Source organism: Pararge aegeria, chromosome 17 (assembly GCF_905163445.1).
Source record: "Pararge aegeria chromosome 17, ilParAegt1.1, whole genome shotgun sequence".
Lineage (NCBI taxonomy): Eukaryota > Metazoa > Arthropoda > Insecta > Lepidoptera > Nymphalidae > Pararge > Pararge aegeria.
Genome location: NC_053196.1, coordinates 3,042,357 through 3,069,969, shown reverse-complemented (window position 1 = coordinate 3,069,969; position 27,613 = coordinate 3,042,357). Strand labels below are relative to the sequence as shown.

The 27,613-nt window shown below is 36.4% G+C and overlaps 1 protein-coding gene across 3 annotated transcripts in view; it reads left to right on the top strand.

Annotated features, from left to right (window-relative positions):
- The window catches only part of LOC120631122 (rho-related GTP-binding protein RhoN-like), a 172,065-nt gene extending 144,922 nt beyond the window's left edge, over positions 1-27,143 (top strand). For 2 of the 3 annotated variants that reach the window (XM_039900566.1, XM_039900564.1), the window contains exons 3-7: positions 9,417-9,504; positions 21,316-21,425; positions 22,399-22,533; positions 25,559-25,702; positions 26,731-27,143. In XM_039900566.1, the coding sequence (XP_039756500.1) occupies positions 9,417-9,504; positions 21,316-21,425; positions 22,399-22,533; positions 25,559-25,702; positions 26,731-26,811 (558 nt within the window). In that variant the 3' untranslated portion in view covers positions 26,812-27,143. The remainder of the gene's footprint in view (positions 1-9,416; positions 9,505-21,315; positions 21,426-22,398; positions 22,534-25,558; positions 25,703-26,730) is intronic. The other variant, XM_039900565.1, reaches the window with a different exon arrangement.
- Positions 27,144-27,613: the final 470 nt, after the last annotated feature.

The window sequence follows — 27,613 nt, the reverse complement described above, 5'->3', positions numbered from 1 at the left end:
CATATTACCTTTTTTATCAAATAAATGTAGCTTAATGTCGAAAAACCGATAGGGAAGAGTGGCGACTTATTGTAAAACCAACGACAACACCGATGACCACCAGTCTGTCAAGACTGTAACGACTAAGAAGAAAAAATAGTTTTGCGGTGTTATATCACACTTCAACTGATAGCGCCAGCGAAAAAACACTCCATAACTATTCCGACGCTATGACACGTTTATTTGTAGTCTTTAAATAGTATGATTAAAAAATAATATAGAAGGGAATCCGTAGTCCACCTCGCTGGCCAAGTGTGAATTGGGGGACTTCACACGCCCTTGAGAAAATTATGGAGAATTCTTAGGCATTCCAGTTTCCTCCTGTTTGCCTTCGAATTCGGTCCTCTCAAAAGTGAGGTCGAAATCCTAACTTACCTAACTAGGCTTTTCGCTTATGGCGTATTAGCAAAGGTATTCACGACAGGTTATGAACATTGAGCGCAGCGGTGAGCTCTGTGGATTTAAGTGAGAGGACCCGGATTCAATCCCCTGCAGGGTTTCTGAATTTTCTCTGATCTAGTCTGCTGGAGGCTTTTGACGTGACCGAGAAATAAATGCCGCTAAACGATTTACCGTTTCATTACGATGTTGCATCGCAATCGATTGGGGTATAGGTTTCATTTGACTGCCATAGCCTTAACTGGTTAGGTTGCTACCATCTTAGACAGCATCAACACTTACCAGCAGGTGAGATTGCAGTCGAGGGCTTGACTGCACTGCAATTTGTAGTCGAAAAAAACAAAAGGAATTTATACGAAACACGAATTTATGTTGCTCATATTATACAGCGTCAGTCTCTTGCACTATGTTCTTTGGAACGGAAATATTTGCGCCGTAAAATTTGATATTGCGTCCCAATAGCGATGAAAAATATGAATCGATTTGAACTGCCAATACTTTTTATTGGAAGCAACCGGGTAAAACGAAAATGGAAACCTCAAAGCAAACAACTCTTTTGATGCGGCGCCATTGATATTTTATATAAAAGGCGAGAATTGGGTGTGTGAAAGCAATTTCTGAATGATAAATAATTTTATTAATTAAGAAATTTTCCTTTTTTTTTTTACTCTCTCGGGTTTCTCTCTTCGTGATTTGAATGAGCTTATGCAACTAAAGACCTCGGACGGCTTTCAAACTAGTTTGACTTTAAACTAAATAAAAATCACCCGTATTACTATAAGTTTGTTGTGGGCTTCTTCTTAGACCAGGACGCGTTTGGAACCCTCGTAGCTTTAGTTGTACGAAAGTTGTACGAAAAGTTTACGAATGTGGTTATCGCCATCATCTCACTACCGTGTAATTCTTATGTACGCATCAAAAGTGCCACCTATGGGCCTACTTGAATAAAGATATTTTTGACTTGGACTTTGAATCTGTGAGTGAAGCCTATTATTTTTTAAGCTTGGAGTATCTCTAATACTGAGCAGGTCCGCGGAGAAACCATAATGCTTCATCTATATTCGAAACTCAAACTTATACTCTAAAATTCTAACCATTTACTCTTTAGTGTTTCATAATAACACAGACGCTGTGGCTAGAAAATCTTGGCTACGGAACTTAGAAGTTCGAAATTTTTTAATTCGAACCACAATAAATGTAATTTATGAAATTACCGTCTTCATATGATAATACAAACAGTACTTGTATGTTGGTTAAGATGACAATGTTGGGCTCCTTCTCTAGGCAACGCCTTCTTTTCTCAATAGAGATACACAAAACGGTTTCCTCATGGCGCATTTCTTAACCTTACAAAAGTTGGACAGAATATCCTTATTGTGTCCAATAAGAGTCTAGACTATCGATCCAGACTCCGAACCCTTAATCGTTGTGCTAGGCAAGGTTAGGAGGCTCTATCACGGCAAGTAAACCTTGATTGAAGCACTCAGAAGTTCGAAATTCAAAAATTCGAACCACATCCCCTACAACCAACGTAATATATAAAATTACCATCTTGCTATAATCATACACATTTGTAATTCAATTATGCTAAAATCTTCATAAATACCTAAATATATACTTGGAGAAAGTTGCTCCAGTCAACTTGTTTGCTTAGCGTAATTTAATTGGTGGAGTGTGGCATTGCCTAGTTGCGGCAGACCAAATCATTTAAGGGTGTTTTTATTACACCTACCTAATAAACATTTTGGCAACCGCCACATTTGTGGGGGTTTTTACCCGCAGTGGTGGCGACAATTTGACCTAACATTCTTTGCAAAGCCCTCTTCTGCCAATAGAAGAGTTATAAACAAGTTTTCTCACAATGGCTTCCTTACCGTATACAATTTTGACAGAAAAATCTCAAAAGTACCTACTCTTATTTTATGCAATAATGAGTCTTGACTATTTATGTAACACAAAAATTCAAACTTTGTCCCTTAATGTTTCTTAACCACTAATCCTTCGAAAACCTTGATTAAAGCACTCAGAAGTTCGAAATTCGAACAACGTCCAAGACAACAAATGTTATTTATGAAATTACCCTCTTATTATGATAATACACATTTGTAATTCAATTATGCTAACATCTTCATAAATAAATATACCTTCTCTAAGCGCGAAATTTACTCCACTCAACTTAGGTATTAGCTCAGAGTAATTTAATTGGTGGAGCCTCCCTCCACCAATTAAATTGCATCAAATTATTTGGGGGGTTTTATTGTGCATTCGGCTTAAAAACAAAAACCGAGAAATAAATCATTCTGAAGGGAAGACCGCCAGAACCTGTTATAATAGGGCAACCTAAATTTTAAAATTTTATTTTAAAGACTGATATTTTTTTCTTATTTTTTGATAAATCTATTAGTATATCATTTAGAATTCTGCGTGTAAACTCTTTCCGGTTTATTTAAAGTTATTAGTAATATATTTCGGATGAGGAAATCTAAAGGCTTTCGAAAAAGGCTGAGCATACGAGACAGCCTTTTTTCGAAAGAAGTTGCTCGAAGCTTTTTTAAAAAACATAAAATAAGTTAAATTATTTAGTCAATTTAACATATTTTTTCAATATTTTAATAAACATACTTAATATTTTACGAAAGACGACATCAAACGAGTAGCTGGGAGCTGCTGGAATTTGAATCAACACAGAAAATGTCTAATTGTCGTTATAAAGCATGGCGACATAAGAGTGTGCAACGCTATTTGCCGTGAATACATTCGGGTCAATTTTACTTTTTTTTTTTGGATAATGCAGTCTAAAATGGTAGCAGACTAAACTGTTAGACTTAAAGCAGTTTTATTACCCCTTTCGCTTTCTGCGTGGTATCATACCGAAACACTAAAACGCTTCACAAGTACCTGCCGAATAAGACGTGTAACGTCACGTACGTAGACAGAGAAGTAAATAGACAAATGGATAGCTATTTGTCTATTTACTTCTCTGTCTACGTCTTACACCTTCTCAACCTTTATCTGGGTCCAAGGCTGTGCGTTCGATTCCCACAAGTGAACAATTTGTGTGATGAACATGAATGTTTTTCAGTATCTGGTTTATCTGTATATTATAAGTAAATACATAAATATCTGTATATTAATCAGATATCTTAGTGCCCATAACATGTTCTACGCTTAATTTGCGGCTAGATGACGATGTGTGTATTGTGGTAATATATTTATTTATTAATTAACTATACAGGTTACAAGAAGATTGTGAAGGCTGCTTTTCACCATCTTGTGTGATTATCCAGTAATAGCATGCGTCATTTCACTAAGTAACCATAAAACAACATCCCGTCGCGTCGGTGTGGCCACCGTAACCCGTAGCCTGTTTGTTTTTTTCATGAGGCTACTAAATACTAATTTGTTAGTTTTCACACAAAAACCCTCCACCTACCTGTTGAATGGATCGTGAGAACATCCTTTCTAAATCCGTCGAGTATTTTAAACACGTTACCGGATTTTTTACTCGAATACGTCAGTATTGAAAAGTTTTGGGTGTGTTAAATTACTTGTTATATAATATGCTCAATATTTCTAATTATATATATCGTTTCTTAAATATAGTTCAACGGGTACATACCACGATAATATTTTGGATTTGTCGATATTTCGACCCAGTTGCATGGATCGTGGTCACGGAAGCTGTACGATGCTTTCTTGGTTTACATAATATGCAAAACAAGAAAGCATCGTACAGCTAAACTATATTTAAGAAATGTTGATTAACCACGAAAATCTTAGTTTAACATCTTTAATATATATCGTTACTCAGCAATATAGTTCAATCGTCCATCAATTTATTTGACCCAAAATTATAGTTAATATCTATGAAAACCATAATGAATTTGGGTAACCTTGACATTATTTACGTCGAAAAAAATATACTTAATCTTTTACAACGGTTTACAAACATTTAGTCAGAAAGACGAAATAAATCAAGCGGTGATAGCCCAGTGGGTAGGACTTCGACTACACTTTCGGGGGGCCGAGTTCGCATCCCAGTAATCTCTAAGCTTATCACTTGCTTCGACGGTGAAGGAAAACATCGTGAGGAAACCTGCATGCCAGAGAGTTCTCTATAATGTTCTCAAAGGTGTGTGGAGTCCAACAATCCGCACTGGTCCAAGCTGGACCAGCCCTGTAGTGGGCCGGTAATGTGTTGATATGATCATGATGACTCAGAAATATGGCCAATTGTATCCATTTTTTTTTTGTGAAGAACTTCATAGTTAATCATAACTAATGTAAATGCGAAAGTTTACTTTTTTGTTGTTCCCTTTGCAACCATACAAGTAATTAAGTTAAAAGGATGGAGAGTCACACAGGCTTCTTTTATCCTAAGAAAACAAACGTTTTTTGGACAACCACCTAAAGCTACGATGGTCTAAGAAGAGCCCACAACAAACTTAGCCAGATATTTTTTTTTGTTATCACCATCTCACAGTAAATTTATATTAAGCTATGAAGCTAGAGCAATTCACACCCAAGCTTTTTTATCGTTTAAGTAATCCTTAATATTATAATAGGAATTTTCTGTACGCTTACGCTTTATATAAACTTTAAACTTATTGAGAGACATCTCAAAGATTTAATTCGGTAATTTGTTATAAAATAATATACAATTGCCCTTGAATGAATTTGCAATTTTGTGTAGCATAGTACAACGAGTTTATTTTTGCTTCTAATAGTTATATACAAAAACATAGTAATCTTATAATTAAAATATTCTATTACATCCAGCTTCCAATAGTACAAACTAAACCTAAACCTTCAGGACGTTGCCCTTTGCAATACTGTACAAAGACGGTCGTTAACCTGACATGTTGCACGTTCAGTACTGTAACAAACGTTACGAGAAAAATTGAATAGAAATTGAAAACAACCTTAAGTTTCTGAAAGATATACAATCAGAAGATTACAATAACGTGAAATTTTTTACATACTACATATTATCACGAATGTGAAATGGTGAGTCTGTTTGTTTGTTACCTGAGTTTACCTCAAACACTGGACCGATCTTTTTTAGTTAAACTGCAATCTCACCTTTTGTAAAGTGATGATGCAGTCTAAAATGGTAACGGGCTAACCTGTTAGGGGTATTGCAGTTATATTAAACTCGGTTTCTACATGACATCGTGACGAAATGCTTAACTGCTTAGCGGCACGTCTTTGCCGGTAAGGTGGTAACTAGCCATGGCCGAAGAAAGATGAGACCAGAAATAAATCAGAAATTATAAACTCGACGACGAGGACGCAAAGCACTGCCTACCCTAAAATTGATATATAACTCGTATAGGAGGACTCGTTTACGCCATTATCCCGCTGTATGCATACCCTGGTAAGAAACCCAGTGCACGCCACTGTTTTTGGGGGACTGAGTTCGATCCTTGGCACGCATCTTTTTCGGAGTAATGTGCGTTTTTAATTCACTTAACTAATTGAATATAACTCGCTTTAACGATGAATGGCCACATCGTGAGGAAACCAATATACCTGAGAGTTTTCCATTACGTTCTCAAAGGCGTGTGAAGTCTACCAATCCGCAATTTGGAAAGCGTGGTGGACTACGGTCTATACCCTTCTGACTTTGAATGACCAACCCAAAGTAAAGATCTAGTTAGACGGCCGATTGGCGCAGTTTGCAGCGACCCTGCTTTCTGAGTCCAAGGCCGTGGGTTCGATTCCCACTACTGGAAAATGTTTGTGTGATGAGCATGAATGTTTTTCAGTGCCTGGGTGTTTATATGTATATTATAAGTATTTATGTATTATAGTCCTAAAAATATTCAACAGCTATCTTAGTACCCATAACACACGCTTACTTTGGGGCTAGGTGGCGATGTGTGTATTGTCGTAGTATATTTATTTATTATTTATTTATTTAATTAAATGTAATTTTAATTATTTATAAAAATACTAGCTGACCCCAGCGCCATCTGTCGGGCTGATATGTGAATCTAAACCATCCAGGGTGCCACCCAAACGCATACCGAAAAATTCATTCAAATCGGTCCGGTCGTCTAGGAGGAGTTCAGTGACATTATAATTAATAATTGTAATAATAAAATCTTTTATTTGGGAAAAAAAAACAACACATAGCAATTACGAGTAACATATAAAGTACACGTTACACATAACTTATCATTGACAACTTAAACTATATAAAAGAAGCTAAAAACAAACAAATATAATTCCATGTTGGCAGTGACATATCTGTGGTGTTGTTTCTCCCAAAAAGAGTATCGCCTCAGCGTTATGCTGTAGCAGTGGTTTTGTGATCACTGCTACAGCGCTGATTTTCAGGCGACCTCTCACATACACACGCACACACGAAATATATATGTATATATAAAGATAATATTTAATTTTTTATTGAGTTAATTTTGATGGTTTCATCTAAGTTTATTGTTTATTGTTATTAGGTACACAAAACAGGTAATAACTAAAAGTAGATCTAAATATAAGTAATAACAAGTTTTGTTCTAAGCTACAACCCAAAGTATGTGTACATAACTTGGAATTAAATTAAACAGAAAGTAAAGATAAAATTAAAGTTGAAACAAAAAAGAAACACTTAAATAATAATATATATATTATTTCCCTAAAGATTATGTGGAATAGTGCTTAATAATTTGATTTTTAAAAATATTTATCCTTTTGTTAAAAATGTCAATATTATGATTACTTGATACTAAATCATTATAAAGGCGGCACATGCGAACGATGAGATTGTAAAAGGAAGTATTGTTCTTGTAGACACTTAGGGAAAATGGTTTAAAATATTTTAATCTGGGATTAACGCGAGTATTTATAGTAATGAGCGAGAGCAAGACGGAAGAATCAATTTGGGAGTTAATGAGCTTAAATAAGAAGATCAAATGAAAGTATTTTCGACGAAATTGCAAGCTTTGCATCCCAAAGTGTACAAGCCTGTCATGATAAGTTGTACGTTTATGGCCGAAGTGATGTCGATACGACAATATTCGTAAAAATTTTTTTTGAACAGCTTCTAAACGATCGCAATGAATGGTATAATACGGTGACCATATTAGTGAGTTATACTCCATTATACTACGGACCATAGTTTGATAAAGTTGTATTGGGCTTGATAGTTTTGTAAAATCTCTCGTTGACCTTAAAATAAATCCCACTAGTTTGTTGCATTTAGCAATGATATACTGGTAATGGTCTCTACAAGATAATTTATCATCAAAAATTACCCTATAAGTAATAATTAAGTTTATTTAATGTTAATTATAATTTCTAATCTCTTAATTTTGATATTCTGTTGTATATGGATTCCCAACCTGAAATAAAATGATTTTATTTTATTAAAAAAAAAAAAAGGATTTATCGAATTATATGTCAATTTTTATTATATTAATTATTATTGCTAATCAATTAATTAATTATTTGGCATATATCAAGTTATAAATAGTAATCAGAAGTTTTAGTTAGTTAGCCACTTTACCATATTACTGTAACAAAGTTACAAACCCAATTACAGACGTAGTGCCTATTGATAACGTCGAATGCGAGTAGCTATGAAAATTTCAACACCTAATTAACAATTCAGGCCTATTAAAGGAGTTTCGCGTCGCGGTTCACGAGCTTGTAGCCGAGTACTTCTCCCTGGGGACCGGCGCACATTCAGAACTTCCTATTTGAACAGTACCTAATTAGGGATACCGAGTTTGCATTGAAAACGTTTTATCACAGCTTTAATACTCACATCAGATATTCAGCTTTAGTATAAGCGATTGCCCTACTTAGTTACGTAGTAATAGCAGTGGCTGTGCACGCCACTGAATTTGGACAGGATAATCATAAAGAAGTAAAATGGCATAAAATGGCAAAATCCCTTTCGTTGCCACTTTCATGAAAATTTTAGGGTATGCAGTGCTTTTGTGCATGTATGAAGTGCACGCCACTGAGTAATAGAGGTTCTTGTGACCGAGCTCGTCCAAGGAGGTGCTACCACCATGCTTGTTTCTGCTGCTAAGCAGCTTGTAATGCTGTGTTCCGATCTGAAGAGCGTGGGTGCCGCTGTAATTGCACATGTAATAAAGCGGTGATAGCCCAGTGGGTAGAAGCTCGACTAACCATTCGGGGGGAAGATTTCGAATCCCAGTTATGTGCTTATTAAGTATTTAAATATCACTTGCTTCAACGGTGAAGGAAAACATCGTGAAGAAACCTGCATGCCTTCTCCATAATGTTCTCAAAGGTGTGTGAAGTCCACCAATCCGCACTGGGTCAGCGTGGTGGACTACGGCCTATACCTTTTTCATTCTGTGAGGAGACCCGTGCCCTGTAGTTGGCTGGTAATAGGTTGATGATTATGGTAAGAAAAAAAAAGTTAAGAAAAAAACACCTTGAATTACAAATAAGATTACAAAACTGCAACGTTGGCTTCATGACATCTCGCCATTTTAGATAGTGCTCTCATGGGCGTATACCCCATGAGAGCACTACCTAATATGCCCCCCCCCCCCCCCCCACCGGATATTTCGCAGTTTTTGAACTCTCTTAACAAATGTATGGCGACCAAGTTACAGACGTACAAACAAAAATTAAAAAAAACAGTTTTGTCTTCAGAATGGGTTTAGAAGAGGTTCTTCTGAAAAAAATTCAAAAATCTTTAGTGTACCTACAGATTTCGATCCGCTACAGTTTTATTATAAGTATAGATAGACTACCTATGAAGCCGAACCATTTGCGGCTTTTTCGGTGTTCCTACACACTACACTACATATATTTAGCCTTCGTGTAGTGTGTATGACATAAAAGCGGCCGATCTGACCTAAAAAAAACTCACTTGCTCCCCATATAAGCTGGGTACGCGTACGCCCATAGTGACGCCATCTCTGGAAAAAACACAATACTAACGATTTCGATATCAAAGCCTCAAAGGCTAATAAAATATTCGTTTGTTACAGGCATACACGCCCACCGGGTTCGAGAAGTACGGATACACATGCACCGTCGCAGATTACAGAGTCAACTTCTCCGTATGGGACACATCAGGTAAATACAATCTTTAAAAACTTCTATTATACTATGATTGCCTAGTAGTAAGAGCTTCGGTATATTTCGTTGAGAATGAATTAGTGTGTTATGTGTGTTTTAATATATAGAGAAACAAGCTTGCCCGCGGCTTCGAACGCGGTTATTGGTTTTTCATGAATCCTGCGGGAACCGTACATTTTTCGGGATAAAAAGCAGCCTATGTATTAATCCAGGGTATAATCTATCTCCGTTCCAAAATTTGGTCAAATTGGTTCAGTAGTTTTTACGTGATAGAGACCATCCTTCCTCACAAACTTTTTAATTATTAGGATAAATGTTATTCGCATTTATAATATTATTAGGATAAATGTTAAAATTTAATTGAAATATACATTAATATAATAAAATACAATTACATTTATTAATTTTTACTTTTTAATGCATGCTGTGATAACCTGTAAATAGTCGAACATTTACTATGTGACTCATTCAAAAAAAAAAAAAATGTATCTACTGTTGGTTGTCCATTATAAATAAATAAATAGAATCTTAATTGTTTGATGTTAGTTAAGTTTCTGGCCGGCTTCTTCTCTGTAGAATCTGCCTTCCGAAGACACTACAAACGGTCAGATTTGACGTTTTAAATGTGCATAAGAAGTTAAATTTGAATTAAAATATACCTTATATTATGATGTAGCGTGCGCTCGTGTGTGAGAGTGTACGTATGTGCCGCCACACACCTAAGCACGCTATCACACGCACGTTTTATTTATAAAACAATCAATACAACTTTAGCTACATACGTATACTATATTTGTATGAAACGTCTAATTTATGGGAACTCTCGCACAAGTGTTATCAGCAATAAATAGATTTTTATGCGTGCCGCGCGCGATGCTTTTGTGTCGTAAAATCTGAAATTGCCCACTTTTAGCGTGTTCAAAAATAAAATGCTAGCACTTATTTTATTGATATTCAGGGCCCGCTCTGTCCTGAGAAGATTGCGGGAGTGTGTAAAACGGCAAGTGTATTACGTTCGATACATAGGTACATACTTCATAATGTGTGCTCTAGAAACAACTGGCTTGCTTTTAATATTATTACATGTGAAAAACCTAGGACGATTGCAAAGTAACGGATAATTAGTGTCCAAACCAGGGCCGAAACCAACCTTTTTTTTTTATTCCACTACAAGTTAACCCTTGACTGCAATCTTACCTTGTAAGTAGCGATGCATTATAAGATGGTAACGGCTTTACCTGTACGACAACCGTACCTAGGCAACTGTAAACTGTTACTGTAGCAGTATGGCAGTTACATTAAACCCATACGCCTAGTTGGTTTCTAAGTGACATAGCACCGGAACGCTTTGTCGCTTAGCAGCAAGTCTTTGTCGGTAGTGTGGTAGTGTGGCAGGCTAACCCGTTAGTGAGTACGGCAGTTTTATAAAACTCATACCCCTAGTCGATTTCTAACCGGAACGCTAGATCGCTTAGCCGCACGTCTTTGTCGGTAGTGTGGTAACTAGCCACGGCCGTAGCCTCCAACCAGACCAGAGCAGAGGCAATTCAGAAATTACAAATTCCCATATTTCCCCTGCAAGGAGTTACACCTGGAAACCACAGCGCTAACTGCTGCACCAGGGAGTTCAAAAGCGGCGTTTAGCGACCAATCAAAACAGGACTTTTGCTGGTATAAAGATGCCTTGTAATTGGCCAATCATGAACGCTGCTTTGGACTCGGTTCTGTTTTGCTTTTCAAGTTTTTCACCATCCGCATTCATCATAGCTATGCTATTAGTATGTAAAGAAAACCTTTTTTTAAAGTCACCGGTGTTTACAGTCATAAGTGTTTGTTTTAACAAGAAATTATTTTATTTAAAGACCTGAAGTAAACGCTTTAAATGTTGTTTTTTGTATTTTCACAAGTTAGTGAATATAATGTTTAACCATATAATTATTGTAATATTTGTAAATAAATCTTGTATTTTCACAGAAACGCAATTTCGTCTTTATTTCAACTACCCATTGAAGGGGATATTATAAACATTATTAAAAGTATTTAAATGTATTTAAAGAATTAAATCCTGCCAAATTAGTTGTGGACCTATTTATAAACCAGTGCGCGTTTGGAACCCACGTAGTTTTAAGTTAACGAATATGGTTATCACCATCATCTCACTTTTTTCTGTAACTGTTTTTTATCTTCGCCATTGGTTGCCTGGAAGAAATCGCTATGTAGCGATAAGGCCGCCAAATTGTATACGTTGTTTTGTTATACTTTTCTTTTTGTTCTATGTACTTTTTGTGGTGTGCAATAAAAGTATATTCATTCATTCATTCATACCATATAATATCAGGGATGGCATGCACGGACCACAGGCCTATTTAAAAAAAAACTATTTTTGACTTTGTCTTTGACCTCGATCGGATGCAATTAATATGTATATTCTAACCTAACCTTACTTAAGATTTTGGTAACAAACTTATCAAAATGCAAAAATCTTTCTTTGTCCAATTATCCGGTTCTAACTTCTTGCTCTCATACTGCGTGTATATTAGTAAGCATTACTTATTCTATTAGAAAATAATTACGAGCTATATCTGTATTGTTAACTGAATCGTAATAAAATACCGGAAACTATTTCTAACTAGGTTTAATCCATGACCATAGACCATAGAAAAAAAATAACCATAGAGCACATTCATAACATAGATAAATATAAACGACACTTTCATGAACACTCAACAAAAAAAAACAATATTGTGGTCGCACGAACATCACAATACTAGAGCAAAGATAAATATTTACAGTGCGCTGACATAGTACCGGATGCCATACTTTATTTTGACAGACATAAACAATAGATATCTCCCCAAAAACACCCGTTCACAAAGTATGTAAGTAAACCTTGACAGACTATGCGAATTATCATTAGGTATATCCAGAATACAAATTACCCAGTTTGCGAGCGGGCACTTTTGTTACGAGTTGTAATAACATTTAAACATTTTGGGTCCGTATCGCTTAAATTTCGCCTTGCTGAAACTTAGTAGAATTTGTTATACGACTTTAATAATTCTAGACGAAGTTGCCTTTGTTATATATAAGTGGATAATTTCGAAATATTAGGTTTAGTACCCACTCTTAAATAGTATAACGTTATTCATCATCCAATCAACCAATTACCGGCCGACAGAGGGTCTCCTCCCACAATGAGAAGGGGTCCACCACGCTGGCCTAGCGCGCATTGGTGGACTCCACACACCTTTGAGAACATTATGTAGAACTCTCAGACATCCAGGTTTCCTAGCGATGTTTTCCTTCACCGTTGAAGCAAGAGCTATTTTAATTACTTTAACACACATAAATTAGAGGTGCGTGCTGGGATTCGAACTCGGCCCCACGAAAGGGGCGCTATCACCGCTTTAATGAGTATTTGTGCCCTATGGCTTGATGCTATATAGTCTACACCATCTTTAATAGATTTGCTACTACTACATTTTTTTTAAGAAAGATGCTATGTCAATGCTTAGGGGAAGTACCTATTGCCGCCATGCTTATTCCTGCCGCTAAGCAGCACTTGTGAGTTCGGGTCTGAAAGAAGGTTTGTTGACGGGTACAGGTCGCCACATTGATGGAAGTGCGCCTTGAATGCCCTGCAAAGTGCCGCTCTACTGTACGGTTTAGAGGCGGTGGCAGGCAGTGGCGTGCACTCCATACATGCGCAAAAGCAGTGCCTACCCTTACATTGATATATACCTCATCATATATGATGTATACATACCCTGGTGAGAAACCCAATGGGGAAACCCAAAGGGTTTCTCACCAGGGTATGTATCCACCAGGAAAATTGCATAAAACCGCATAAATTCTCCTCCTATTCGAGTTATATATCAATGTTAGGGTAGGCGCTGCATTTGCGCATGTATGGAGTGCACGCCACTGGTGGCAGGTGGGCCATGTCCTTAACTATAGACTGTAAACAGGGCAACACTTCGCTGGGCTAGCAAGAAACACGTCCTACAAAGTCCAGCCAGTATAGACCATACTGTGTCCATCAATCTGACGCGTAGTTTTTCATCTCTTAAGGCGTATTACAAAAACTCTATCTACTACGGAATAGTATAATATCTTTTCGGACGACCATGTAATAGGGTTATTTATTTCAATAATGTAGGTCCTACAGCAAAAAGAGGTCCCGCACAATGATAGACATTATCGGCCTGATAACGATATATCGGCATACAGTCCACTACATTGCACAATAGGGAAATATCCGCAAACAGTAAAAACATTTTAGTACTCTGTCGCTTTAATTTGTTGTAACTGTAGCGTCGAACTTTACGAGAATTTCGCTCAGAATAAATTGGAAAGTTTTTATAATTTAGTGCGACACGGTTCTTCATGAAATATTGTTTGTTATGAGAAGAATAAACAAGTTTGCTGTAGCTTTAACGTCATAAGGAGTTTATTTAATTTGATTTACGACTTTAAAGTAACCACCCGGTAAACTTGGGTTTTATCTTGTAGTTTTAAAAATGTAATGTAACTTGCACTTTTTAATGCAGTAGGTACTTATGAAAATAACGTTGAGACGTATTAGTATTTGACATTTTAATTATTTTAATGTTTTTTAAAGCAGTTTACAGCGCCTTATGTACCCAGCTGATTTGCATGCTATGTTCGCATCGAGAAGGCACAATTGTTTACACATGCCAAATAGTGCTATAGTTTATATTAGAGTAGGCAGTTTATTATCAGTTTTGCGAATTCAATTAAAAAAAAACAAATAAAAGGGCTTGACTAGTAGAATAATATACCTAAATTGAGAGTAGGGTTTTTTTATTTTATTGCTTATTGGTAAAAATAAAACATCCGGCTTAGATAACCCAATGATCTTTTTGTACCTACTTCAAATACACTGTTCGAAAATAACCATCGGTACAGGAAGCGAGCATGTGAAAGTGGTTTAAATATTATCTTTGGATATATTTAGGAACAGCACTGCAGGTTAGGTAATCTCGTAAATATTTGTATGTGAATTTAAGATCTTGTTGAAATATTTGAGGTTGGGAAGAAATCTGGTTTAGTTTCGTTGAACTCTTATTTTCCGTCGGTCGTTGTAACCATTCCTACCAGGAATGTTAAATCGAGCAAATTAAACAACAATGGACGATGTGACCTCGAAGTGGTGTTGCTTTATGAGAAAAATATTTTAATGCTTAGTGGATCTAGGCACCGCCTAAATCAAAAATAATAAATAATGCTAAAATACACTTACAACTAAACTAATTACTGAAGAAATGTATTTAAACGCCACAAAACTGCTTCGTTTATACGTTTGGATCACGACGTCACGAACCTACTTTCAAATAACCAAATAGATAATGGTATGAAAATTTACCTACCTGACCACATTAAGTTAAAATATGAGCTGCACATGAAAATTGTAAAATTAAAAAAAAAACACACTCAATATTTCGATAGTCAATATCAGCGAGTAAATAAATGGGTCAGCGGTTTGCAGCGAACGGCGAAAATTCATCGACATGTACGTTTCATTACGGATGAATGTTTAATTATTATATGGGAGGTACGTAGCCGACTGAACGTTCGGGCTATATCGTATCATTATTATTATTATTAAATTCTTTATTGCACACCCAAAAAAAAATACACAGAAACACATTTACAAATAAAAAATAATAAAAAACTAGTTTAGGTGTGCAAAGGCGGTCTTATCGCTAAAGCGATCTCTCCCAGACAACCTTTGGCGATAGTAGTCTTTATATCAACCCATTACCGGGCCACAGGTCACGGGTCTTCTCTCAGAATGAGAAGCTTATAGGCCGTAGTCCACCATGCTGGCCCAGTGCGAATTGGTAGACTTCACACGCCGTTCAGAACATTATGGAGAACTCTCAGTAATGCAAGTTTCCTCACAAAGTTTTCCTTCACCGTTTAAAGCAAATGATATTTAAATTGCTTAAATTAAAAACGCACATAGCTCCGAAAACTCAGTGGTGCGTACCGGGGCTCGAGCACGGTCTCCACGAAAGGAAAGCAGATGCCTTACCCACTAGGCTATCAACGATATATCTTATACTATGACATAATATTGTAACGGAACGCCAGGATGATGACAGTGACATTGAACGAGAACGCAGAGAACTGTCGGTCATTGGCAACATGTTGGGTCGCAGATTTGCACGTAGCACGCCCCAAGCTAAACTAACTTTGTCTGGGGTATACTGCCTAGCTTTTTACATTGCAGTCTGTGGGACTGGCTATACAATAATGGGCTAAGGGCGATGTTGAGAAGGCCTCGACACTGGAGTGCGTTTGCAATGTTTGCGGATGCTTGTGTGGATGACTTCTAGTTCTATGCAATCATGCGCAAGCGTTCAGCGCCCATAATGGTTATCAGAGAAGTTTCAACACTCTTCTCAGCACATTGGCTTTTAAGCTGGACAGCCCTCTCTGGAGAAGCTCGAATAGTGTGCACCAGAGCAAATCGTACAGGCGGGTGGCCCAGGCCACAAAGTAGTAAATAAGATGATATATGCACTATTTTCGTGCTGCAGAAGAGGGCTGTTCGTGCGATCTATAATGGGTCCGAAAGAGTCATTGAGACATAAATTTAAAGATGTTAATATAATGCAAATACATATTTAAAACGGTAAAATATATGTTCATAAAAATATATCGAAATTTAAGAGTAAATGTGACTGCAATAGTTGGAACATTAGAAGCAAAAATAAACTTGCAGTGCAATATACTACACTACATAAAATAAGTAATTAATTTAAAAGAAATTAACAATTTTACAATAAACTACCAGTTGATATCTTGGATATGTCTCTTAAAAAGTACAAAGTTTAAATTAAACGTAAGCTTAATTCAAAATTCAAAATGACAATCGGATATGGTGTAAACAAAAAAAACAACCGGTTTGTTGTTTGTTTGTTTCTTAGACCAGGGCGCATTTGGAAACCTCGTAGCTTTAGTTTTAAATTGACAAATTAATTTATCGCCATCTATTCACTTCAATGTATATGTTATGTATCTACACACTGAATGTACGCATCAAAAGTAATAATAATAATATCTTTATTTTATCGAAATAAACACATACATTTCATGAGTGTGAAGCCCTGTCTCCTGCGGTAGTTTAAAATGTGTTTCAGTACACAGTGTCTTCCCTATATCTATGGTCTTATTAACAAACGTGTGACAATTTTACAGGGAAAAATTATATAAAGGAAAAAAATAAATAAATATAGGAAAAAAATTAAGAGAAATATATACATTTTTGAGGCGGGTGCTTTTTTTTTGAAACTGCCATCGATGTGTCTATTTGAATAAAGAAATATTTGACTTTGACTTAAGAACTAACATAGAATAACTAATTGTTACTAGCGCGAAGTTTCCTTACATAGTTTACTAAGTAAATTGTTACTGACAAAATAGTTATGTAACGTGGTCAGAAATAAATACTCTATTATTATATTATTTACGTATTTGGTGGGGTTCAAAATTAACGTTTGAATACCGAGAAAATCGTGCCACTAAAACTCAGTGTAGATCTAACTAGGTCTAAACTAGCAATTATTTTGTACGTTATTACGCGTGTTAATAAACGTGCAGATAAATGCCTACAAAACTAATTGTAATAAGCGTACCTACTCGTAAATTATTCGTATGCTAGCAAGCTCCATTACTGAAAACAAAGAGCTTCCCGGTTTCGGAAATCAACAAAACTGCACATTATGCTTTAGGTACATAGGTAAATTATCATGAAGAGCTATTTCCGCTGCTAAGCAGTATTGTTGTGTTCCAGTCTGAATTACAGTCACATGAGGCTAAACACCTACATGTGTAGGTGCTTAGCCTCATAGGAAAAATAAATAAAAAAAATATATATTTATGTATATATTTAATATAATTGTTTTATAAATATAACTTAAAATAAACAATTTAAAAGTAAATAAAATCTAAAACGTCCTCGAAACCACCGCAGCGAGGCACAGTTCCTAAGATGCTGGCAGCATTGCCCCTTTGGATGGCCAAACTAATTCGTTGGCCAAGGTAACTGCCCGCTCTAGGATCACCCGGAAGACTCGATAACCCTTTTCGATAATTCTTTGAAAAGGGCTCTTGCCTCCGGACCATTATATATATATATATATATATATATATATACTTTTAATAAAACTGTAACTGGAAGATTTCTGTACATTTAAAATACTTTGAAAATTTTGAATGGGGATGCTTTATAATCGGTATAGTGGTAGCTGGTATTCCAGGTCATATAGGCTACTTTTTATCCCGATTAACAATAAGAGATGAATATTTTTATGAATTTTACTTCATAGCTCTGTTAAATTTGAACCGATTTTGATAATTCTTTATTTATTTGATAGTGTATACTAACAAGCATATATTGTGTAATTTTAATGAAGATCTGATAAATATTGTCGGAGATAAAGGACATAACTCTTCACAGATAGTATCTGTCAAGTCGCAAGGCATATGGCACAACGATTGAATGCATGCGTACCATCCTACTGATATTATAAATGTGAAAGTTTGTGAGGATGGATGTATGGATGGATGGACTTAAGTATGGATGGGTGGTTTTATGTGTATATTTTACAATGATTTTCTGTAAATTGGCTGAAATATAACGATGTTTTCTTAATAAGTGATACCGACTTAGAGTTTTACTGGCGTACGCCGCGAAAATGATTGATGGTACATAAAAATAATGTACTACATGTTTAAAGTAATCGTGATTATCTACAAAATAATCCGCGAGGCTATATATCTTACAGTTATGGTTAAGTCAGAATAACTGCTTTTTTTAATTTTTCTTTCAAAACACGGGTATAATCGTAAGATGTTGACATTCCTATCATTATATAATGCTTATCCAAATAAATAGTTTTATAAATATTAATTTTAATTATATACCTGCAAACTACCCACCCGGCTGCTAATAACATAGTTTGGAAATAAAACTGAACCTGCTAGGCAGCGCTGCAATTCGTTTCTAGTTTTTTTTAAGATATAACCTCTTATAACCGTTTCGGTGCAGACGAAGTTGCGTGGGTCAGCTAGTATATATTATATATGTTTAAAACACATACATATTGTACAAACAATTAGCATGATATAATTAATATATATAAAATTAAACGATATAAAAAAATGTGTAAAAAAATGTTGCACTATAAAAGCATTAAGTACCGCAGTATCTGCGGGGTTTTAGCGGGCAGTCGTACCAGGAGTCCCACATATTAAATCAAATGAAGCATATTTATTTTTCCATAAAAACTAATTCAAAACATTTTAAGAGTTTACTTATGACAACCCTATTCAAGATAAAAGACCGACACTCGCATAGTACCTGCTACGCGTCGCGTACCTCGACACACATGATTTTAATTTTGCATATGATGTTAGGGCTGTATCTGATTTCTTTCAGTAAAAGCTATGGCAGTGGTTTACTCAAAAACTATTAGGTTTTCAGTTTTACAGATAAGTCTCAGAGAGTACATAATGCACCTCTAAAGCCTGTGAAGTATTATTTCGTTATTCTTTAATATAGTATTCATTTACATTGTATATGACGAAGGAGTGCCCTTCTTTTTGAAGTCTGTTAAAAACTGTATTGATCAAGAGTATTTTTTCGTAAATTTTGCAGGCAGAAATCCTTATATACCCAGACTGCTAAAGTTTAATATAAAATGCAACCGCGTACCTAATCGTTGGTATTTATTGCGCACTAAGTACAAATAGGTGTGCTTATCTAATAGAACAAAAAGTTACTTAGCTCCATACTCGATGGTAACGGAGCGTTGTGCCCAATACACTTACTGGTGTAATAAGTAAAAGGGTAAACGGCAGTTTGTACTCGAGGGACACTTACATACTTGTTGATGGTTGCAAAAACTACGGGAAACGGTCCCGCCAACTACGTATGGAAACAGACTTTACAAGTTATAAATATTTATAGAAGCTTTTTAAACTGGAACATAACTTCGATATTTCATAGACTAAACACTAAACACTAGTGAGTTTGACACTAGAGAAAAGTTTGTAAAGTGTTTTAAAACGCTTCGGGTTTGTCTTCTTATTTCTACTACCTAGGTGCCTTTTGATGTGTTGGCGGATCCTATTTTGGATTGTGTTGAAATGCGAACCTATCCATACTAATATTACAAATGCGAGAGTGTGTATGTATGATTGTTTGTACCTACTTCATGCCCTAAACAAGCAATTCTTGGCAGGTGACTTGATTTTTGGCTTAGAGTTAGTTGAAATGACGGAGAGTAACCCAATGGGTTTGTTTAAAGTAACAAACGCGGACGAAGAACGCGGCCAATAACTGGTATCAAATTAAAAAAAAACAATTTATTAATCACGGGTAGTAGCAGTAAGTTAATGTGAGAATAATTAAAAGAAAAAAATATTTATTAGACGGCCAATAGGCGCAGTTTGCAGCGACTCTGCTTACTGAGTTCAAGGCTGTGGGTTCGATTCCCACAAATGGAAAATGTTTGTGTTATCAACATGAATGATTTTTTTTGACGATAAACACCCAGCTACTCATTGTCCACAACTGGTCAATGTTTGTCCCACAACTGGACAGTGTTTGTCGTACCCACGGCCTTGGACTCAAATAGCACGGTCACACAAATAGACGATTGTTTGCTCTCTCGGGACGCTTCGCACTTGGTAAGGACTACAAAAACTCCTGAAAACAATGGCCCGGGCAGCTATGCATTGAGACAGACTCCAAATTCAATAATCCATTCATTTAATTTAGTTCATTATGTAGAATTACTTTACTGGAATCAGGTATATTTATTTTGACTGTAGTTTTATAAGCAAAATAACAACATCTTACAATTTCAAATAAGAGTTTTTTCTATTTACCGCGACCCACTTCATTTTTTTTGCTTGATATTAATGGCCTGCTTCTTTACTTAAAAGTTTGATATTAAATGTAAAATAGATTTTACAAATTCAACTGCTACTAGCAGAGATTTGCGAATCCGCCGCCATATTTACAAACTAAGTAAACTGGTAAGGGCTCCTGTTACATATCACGAACTGTGTTATCTGTAGGGAACTTAATCAATCAGGAACTCTCCGCTTTTAAGTTTTATACATTGATTAATTGGTTTTATTTTTTACTTTCATCAATAGCCTATAACAGTCCACTGTTTGACTAAAGAAAGGTAACACATAATAACCTGCACGGTCGGCAGACAATTTATTTATGTACTAGCTGCCCGCGACTTCGTCTGCGTTTGAATTTGTTTTTTGATGTGGCATTCAATCCGGTTGTATTTCTAAAAAAAATTAAAGTATTCAAATGAGGGGTTTGCTCTTGTCCGCTGAGGAGTTTTGTCCTCTATCTCGAACCACATTCAGATCTACACAAAGTTTAGGCAAAATAAAACACATATAACCTCTATAGTACAAAAATAATTATTTAAATCGGTTATAATCTGTCGGAGTTATGGTATAAAATCGTCAAACACTTTCATCCCCTCTCCCAAAGGAACCGAGCTTAATGTCGGGATAAAAATCCTATATTACTTCTAAAACTCCCAAGAATAAGTGTAAAGTTTCATGAGGATCGGTTAAGTAGTTTTTGCGTGAAAGCGTAACAAACAAACTTACATTGACATTTATAATATTAGTAGGGATAGGGAAGTAGGGATAGGGATAGCGATTTATTTTAAGTACACATTAATTATATGTATCTATATGTAAAAGCTATCGTATATAACGTTTCTGTGTGTTTGTCTTTAGGAACCACAGCCTACGACACAGTGAGGCCACTGGCGTACCAGGACGCGAAGATATTCATGCTCTGCTTCAACATCGCAGAACCTGAGACGCTAAACAATTCTGCTGCTAAGGTATGACTTAAACATGTAGTACTTTCGTACATTGGAGTAAAAATGTCTGCTTACGTACCTTAAATCATCTCAGAGTCAGAAAGTATTTTATCGTGTTTCCTCCATCACAAGAGCGCTTGTTGTAGTACTTTAATGAATTTAAGCTTTAAGTAGCAGTAGAGCCATATGTGACAGAGCTCGTCCGAGGAAGTACCCCCGCCATGCTTATTCCTGCCGTAAAGGTTTGGTCTGATTTTCTAGTTACCATCAGAAGAAGAGTAACTCAGCGGGAGATGACGGGAGCTATGTAGGGAGGATCTCTAAGTGATCAAATCAGCAACGAGGAGATCCGTAGAAGAACCAGAGTTACCGACATAGCTCAGCGAGTCGCAAAGCTGAAGTGGAAATGGGCACATAGCTCGGAGAACCGATGGACGTTGGGGTTCCAAAATGCTGGAATGGCGACCCACACTGGTAAACGCAGCGTAGGTCGGCCCACAATAATATGGATAGACGAGTTTCGCGATTCGCTGAGAGCGTGGATCTCGGAACTCCCTACAAAAGACCTATGTCTAGTTTCAATCGAACGAAGTGATGATGAAGATGATGATCATGTAGGCCAAGTGCTTGGTCCGCCAAATTTTAAAATAAAAAGAGCTGTAAATCAAGGTCCATGAATTCCATTACACTCTAACGTCAAAGAGTATCGAAAGTCGAAACCGTCTTTGTAAAGCTTATATTAAGCTACAGGTTTTTATTACTTATTCCAGTGGTAAAATGAGCTGTAAATCAAGGCCCATCAATTCCATTTCACTCTAAATTTAAAAAGTATCGATAGTCGAAACCATCTATGGGTTAGAAACATATAAAACCTATGTTAAGCAACTCTTGTTCTTTTGCTTATTCTATTTTTTATGTATATTTTGATGTTTGTGTGCAATAAAATATTTCTTCTTCTTCATCTTAAGCTACAGGTTTTCATTCCTAATTCCAGTGGTACAAAGAAGTGCGCACGCATGGCGGCTTGGCTCCGGTGCTGTTGTGTGGGTGCAAAGCGGACCTCAGGCATGACAAGGAGACGCTGACCATGCTGTCCAAGCTACGGACACATCCAGTCACCAGCGAAGAGGTCAGTACACGTTTCATTGTGAACTAACCTGAAGCTTGCAATTTATTCCACATATGTGAAGGAAACCACAACGGTGAAGGAAAACATCGTGCGGAAACCGTGCATGCTCTAAAGTTCTCCATAATGTACTCATAGGTGTGTGGAGTCTAGCAACCTGGGCATGGTTGACAACGGCCTTAACCCCTTCTCATTTTGGGAGGAGACCCGTGCCCTGTAGTGGGCCGGTAATGAGTTGATATGATGATGATGATGTTTTATGCTATCCTGTTCCCTAAACACAAGATTTGGTCGCACGAAGAATTAAGGAGTCGCTATCGAGTATCAAAATATGTACTTGCCATTAGAGTATATCTTAATATTATTGTTTTAAAGCTCAAATTTGCCTACAATTCTTCAGTTAGGGCTTTAAATTTAAATTAAAAGATTTACGACTATGCAAAGATAGTTTGTTATAGGATTCTACAAATAAACGTGCCATACCGCCGGAATAGTTGTTGTGTTTTGACACTACAACTGAGTGCGTCTGGTCTGGTAGCAGGCTTCGGTCGTGGCCTGTTACCACCCTACTGACAAAGATGTGCCGCTAAGCCTATGATGTCGTGGTGACCGATGAGTGGTATGGGTTTAGTATAACTGCCTCACTTCCAAAATGTTAGCCCGTTATATCTTAGACTGCATCATCACTTACTACCAGGTGAGATAGTCAAGGGCTTACTTGTAGTGGAATTAAAAAACATTATGGTCTCTTGGGCGATAGCAAAGCTGAACATTTCATTGATCGTTCACAGTTTGAATGTCATACCAATGATATTCCACATGGCAATTGACTCTACAATTTGGGTCAATCTATAATAATTCCAATTAAATCGAGCTCCTCTGGGCAAAACAGCAGTAAATAAATTCTGGACTGCCATTATGCTGATTTACTGTAATTGTCTCCCCATTTCATATGAGGCCACGGATTGTTTGGTTATGGTAGTTTCGCGAAGCTATTTTTGTTACCTATAAAGGTCTCGTGAAAAGATCTTTTACATAAGAGCTATATGTACCTCGCGTTTTCCCCTGCGTTAACTTAGGGTCGTAACTTTGTTTAATTGCCACGCAGGTTTACTCATAGACGTAAACTGCTACCTTACGTCCCGTATTATGGAGTTACGATTATCTCATTTTTTAATAATCCGCACTAGGCCAGCGTGGTGGACCACGGCCTATTCCCTTCTCATTCTGAGAGTTACAAATTACAAAGTAATGTTGAAGGATGCATAAGTATATATATATTTATACTTCATAAGTAAAAATATTAAATCAAAAGAAGCATATTTATTTTTCCATACAAACGAATTCAAAACATTCTAAGTATTAACACTTAGAATGTTTTGAATTCGTTTGTATGGAAAAATAAATATGCTTCTTTTGCTGACAACCCAATTCAAAATAAAAGACCGACACGTGCATAGTACCTACGCAGTACGCTACACGACGCGCACCTATTAAAATGACAGGAGTCACATGATTTCAATTTTGCCTGTGACGTTAGGGCTGTCTCTGATTTATTTCAGTAAACTATGTAACTATGGCAGTGTACTAAATAAATACTAAATAAATACTCAGAAACTATTAGGTTTTTGGTTTCACAAATAGGTCTCGGAGACAGAACATAATATAAGCCTGGGAAGTATTATTTCGGTTATAAACACTTTGTAAATAACAAAACAAAAATATGCAATAACTGAACATTATGAATCGACATCTATAAATCGTGAACGGAATGTTGGTACACCGTCCTAGACATTTAAATTATCCATGCGGACTCTTTGGATCGGTTTTGCTGTGAAGCCGTGTACAACGTAAGCTATTATTTTAAATGTATGTTTCTCTGGTGCTTTTCCGGGTAAAAGTATCCTAGATGCATATTTTTTATTCTATCATGTCGCTAGCTTGGTTATAGTCAAAGTCAAATATTTCTTGATTCAAATAGGCACATAGATGGCACTTTTGATGCGTAAGTTACATGTAAAATATGACATAGAAGTGAGTTGATGGTGATAACCAAATTCGGTAACTAAACTACAGCTACGCGGGTTCCAAAAGCGCCCTGGTCTAAGAAGCCCACAACAAACTTAGCCGGTTTTTTTTCTGTTATCACCATCTCACATTGTAATTTTAATTATTAAATCGCCACGGCTAAAATTCGGGACCCAGTGGCGTGCACTTCATGCATGCACAAAAGCACTGCGTACCCTAAAATGTTTGTATGACTCATAGAGGGGCAGGATTTTATGCCATTTTCCTTCTTTACGCATACCCTGGTCAAAAACCCTGTGCACGCCACTGACTGCGACGGTCATCAATGCAATAGAGAAGATAACAATTGCATTTTCAGAATGGAAGCTATGTAATTTCCAAATTTAATCAAGATCGGCTCTGTAGTTAAACCGCACATAACAAAGATAAACCAACAAACTCACCACCACTTATTATGGACGCATTACCGTCACGGGACACTATTACGGGAGTCCTCTTAGAATGAAAAAAAATTTAGGCCGTAATGCAAACACTGTTTAACACATTATTTTGTATATATACAAATATATATTTTTAAACTTAAATTGCTGCGCCAACCTGTTCCTTCGTTTTTCCTAACGTCAGAGGTTGTCTGGAAGAGATCGCTTTATTAATAAGACCGCCTTGGCACGCTCTATTTTATTTTCTAAGTTTCTTCTGTATTTGTGTTTAAATTGTATAAAATGTGTGTGTGCTTAACTTCAAACAAACAAACAAACACTGGTCAAGTGCTTTGGTAAACTTGCAACATTATGTTTGAGAAAACTCAGGCATGCAAATTTCCTCACGATATTTTCCTTCACCGTTGGAGCAACTATTTTAATTGCTTAAAATTTAAAACGCGCATAACTCCGAAAGGTTAAAGTTGCGAGCCGGTTGAACTCGGTCCCCCGGTAAGCCGAAGTCCTAACTACTAGGGTATCATCACTCATAAGTATATAAAGTAAACTATTTTTAACAGGCTCTATCAGTAGCGAGGCAGTTAGGAGCGACAACGTACGTAGAAACGTCGGCCCGAGCTTCCAGCAAAGGAGTGAAGGACGCCTTCGAGGTCGCAGCGTTGGCGGCGCTGGGCAAGCTCAACAAACAACAGATGAAGCAGCAGGTGTGTGTTTAATTTATAATAATACACTACTTGTTTGCCCACCAATCTGCCTTGGAGCATCGTGTTGGGTTCACCACCTCAACGAAACAAACGAAAAAAATCTAATATGCATATAATTTGTTAGTAAAGAATATAGGAATTTAACATCATTATCATTTTCTTTTTATTTGATTTGAGGCATTTTTTTTTTCTTTTTTTCCTTTCTGGCTTCTTTATGACATATTTATTGTATATATTATAATATATTCTATTATTTTTTTTATATTATATGTAAGAGAATGCATTTAAGCGATAAGGCCGCTTATTGCACTTTTTATTTCTTTCTTTCAATTGTGTTTTTTTTTGTTTTGTCTTTAGTGTACTATAAAGAGTATTTGATTTGATATAACAATGATATATTACCAACAAAGAACAATAATCGGAAAAACAAATAACATTCAAAAAAACTCAAAGTAGACAAGATTTGTCAGCATGATTTCTTAAATAATCATATGGCTTAACCCGCACTATTGGATTAAAATCGCACTTAAGAATTGATTTATAAAAGCCGGTCGATGACGTGTTATCTCATTCGCACAATGACTGCCAATAAATCTTTTATTTATATACTCGCAAATGATCATCACTCGTTGAACCCGGTGGTAGAATCACTACAAACAGACAGACTCGACGTTTCAAAAGTGCTTATATTAGGCCTACTTGAAATAAATGAATTTTGAATTTTGAACCGACGAGGGATTAGCGGTTTCTCCGAGGAACAGTGGTGGACATCGCCAATTTCCTACCTGGCACTGAAATTTTTAACAGAAAAACGCAACAAAAACTGGATCGAGCACCTCGTTAGTTGTACATCCTAACAACTAGACCAATAGGCAATAACGTATGATTTTTTATTGCCTAATATACAGCGAATAAAACGTTATGTAATTCTAGCCTCAATAGAATCTAATTTGAATAATCATTGCTAAGCCATACTTCACTATCATTGTGTGCCTACGATGAATATTTATTATACTTTGTTTTGTCAGAAGCAAGTGGGACGCAGCAAGAGCAAGCGCGACTTGAAAGCTGAGCTGAAAGGACGGGCGAAGAGTTGTTGCGTCATGTGATCCGTAGCTGGCCACCCATCCAGGTGGCCGCACGACTGCTAGGCGACCACCGCCCTTCCGGAGTACTACATAGTGAACCTTTTTGGATAACAAACATTACTTGTTCCGATAATGGATATATGGAACAGTTACGGGCCTAATGGACAACCTTGTGGAACCCCTCGATAAACTGATGCTTTTGCGTCCTTTTTCCTGAAAACGAATAATTACAAAGTGACATCTTAATAATTCCTATTTGAAATTAAATACTTGATAAAACAAATGAATGCGGATACTTGAAGAAAGAATACGAATAGGGCAACGTAATAACTTTAGTGTAATTGGAACAGAGTTCGTTTAAAAAAATTATGATAAGAATATAATAATTTAAAAAAATAAGGTGCAATCGATGACCCTCAGGGTTAAGAGCGTGAGAAGCCTGTGATAACGTAAAAATAGAGCATTTGGGTTATGGGAATAGAGATGATTAGAGTTTGGATCTTAGAGAGGCAATAGACGCTCATTTGCAATCACGGGATGACACAAATTGATCACTGCAGGTTCCTGAATTTCTGTGACATGGTAATTTTGACACGTTTTCTACAATTGACACCATAATTTGTAGTAACACGTGTTATTGTTTAATTGTCATAGCGAGTGGGGACCCACATTTTAAAACAATATAAGGGTTTATATTTACAGCAAACAATTTATATAAATATAACGTAGTTAAATGTGTGTTTTCATATACAGAAATTAGAAATAATGTAATATTGATGTTTTTCTATAGTAATGGCATGAATGTATGCTGTGTAAATATTGA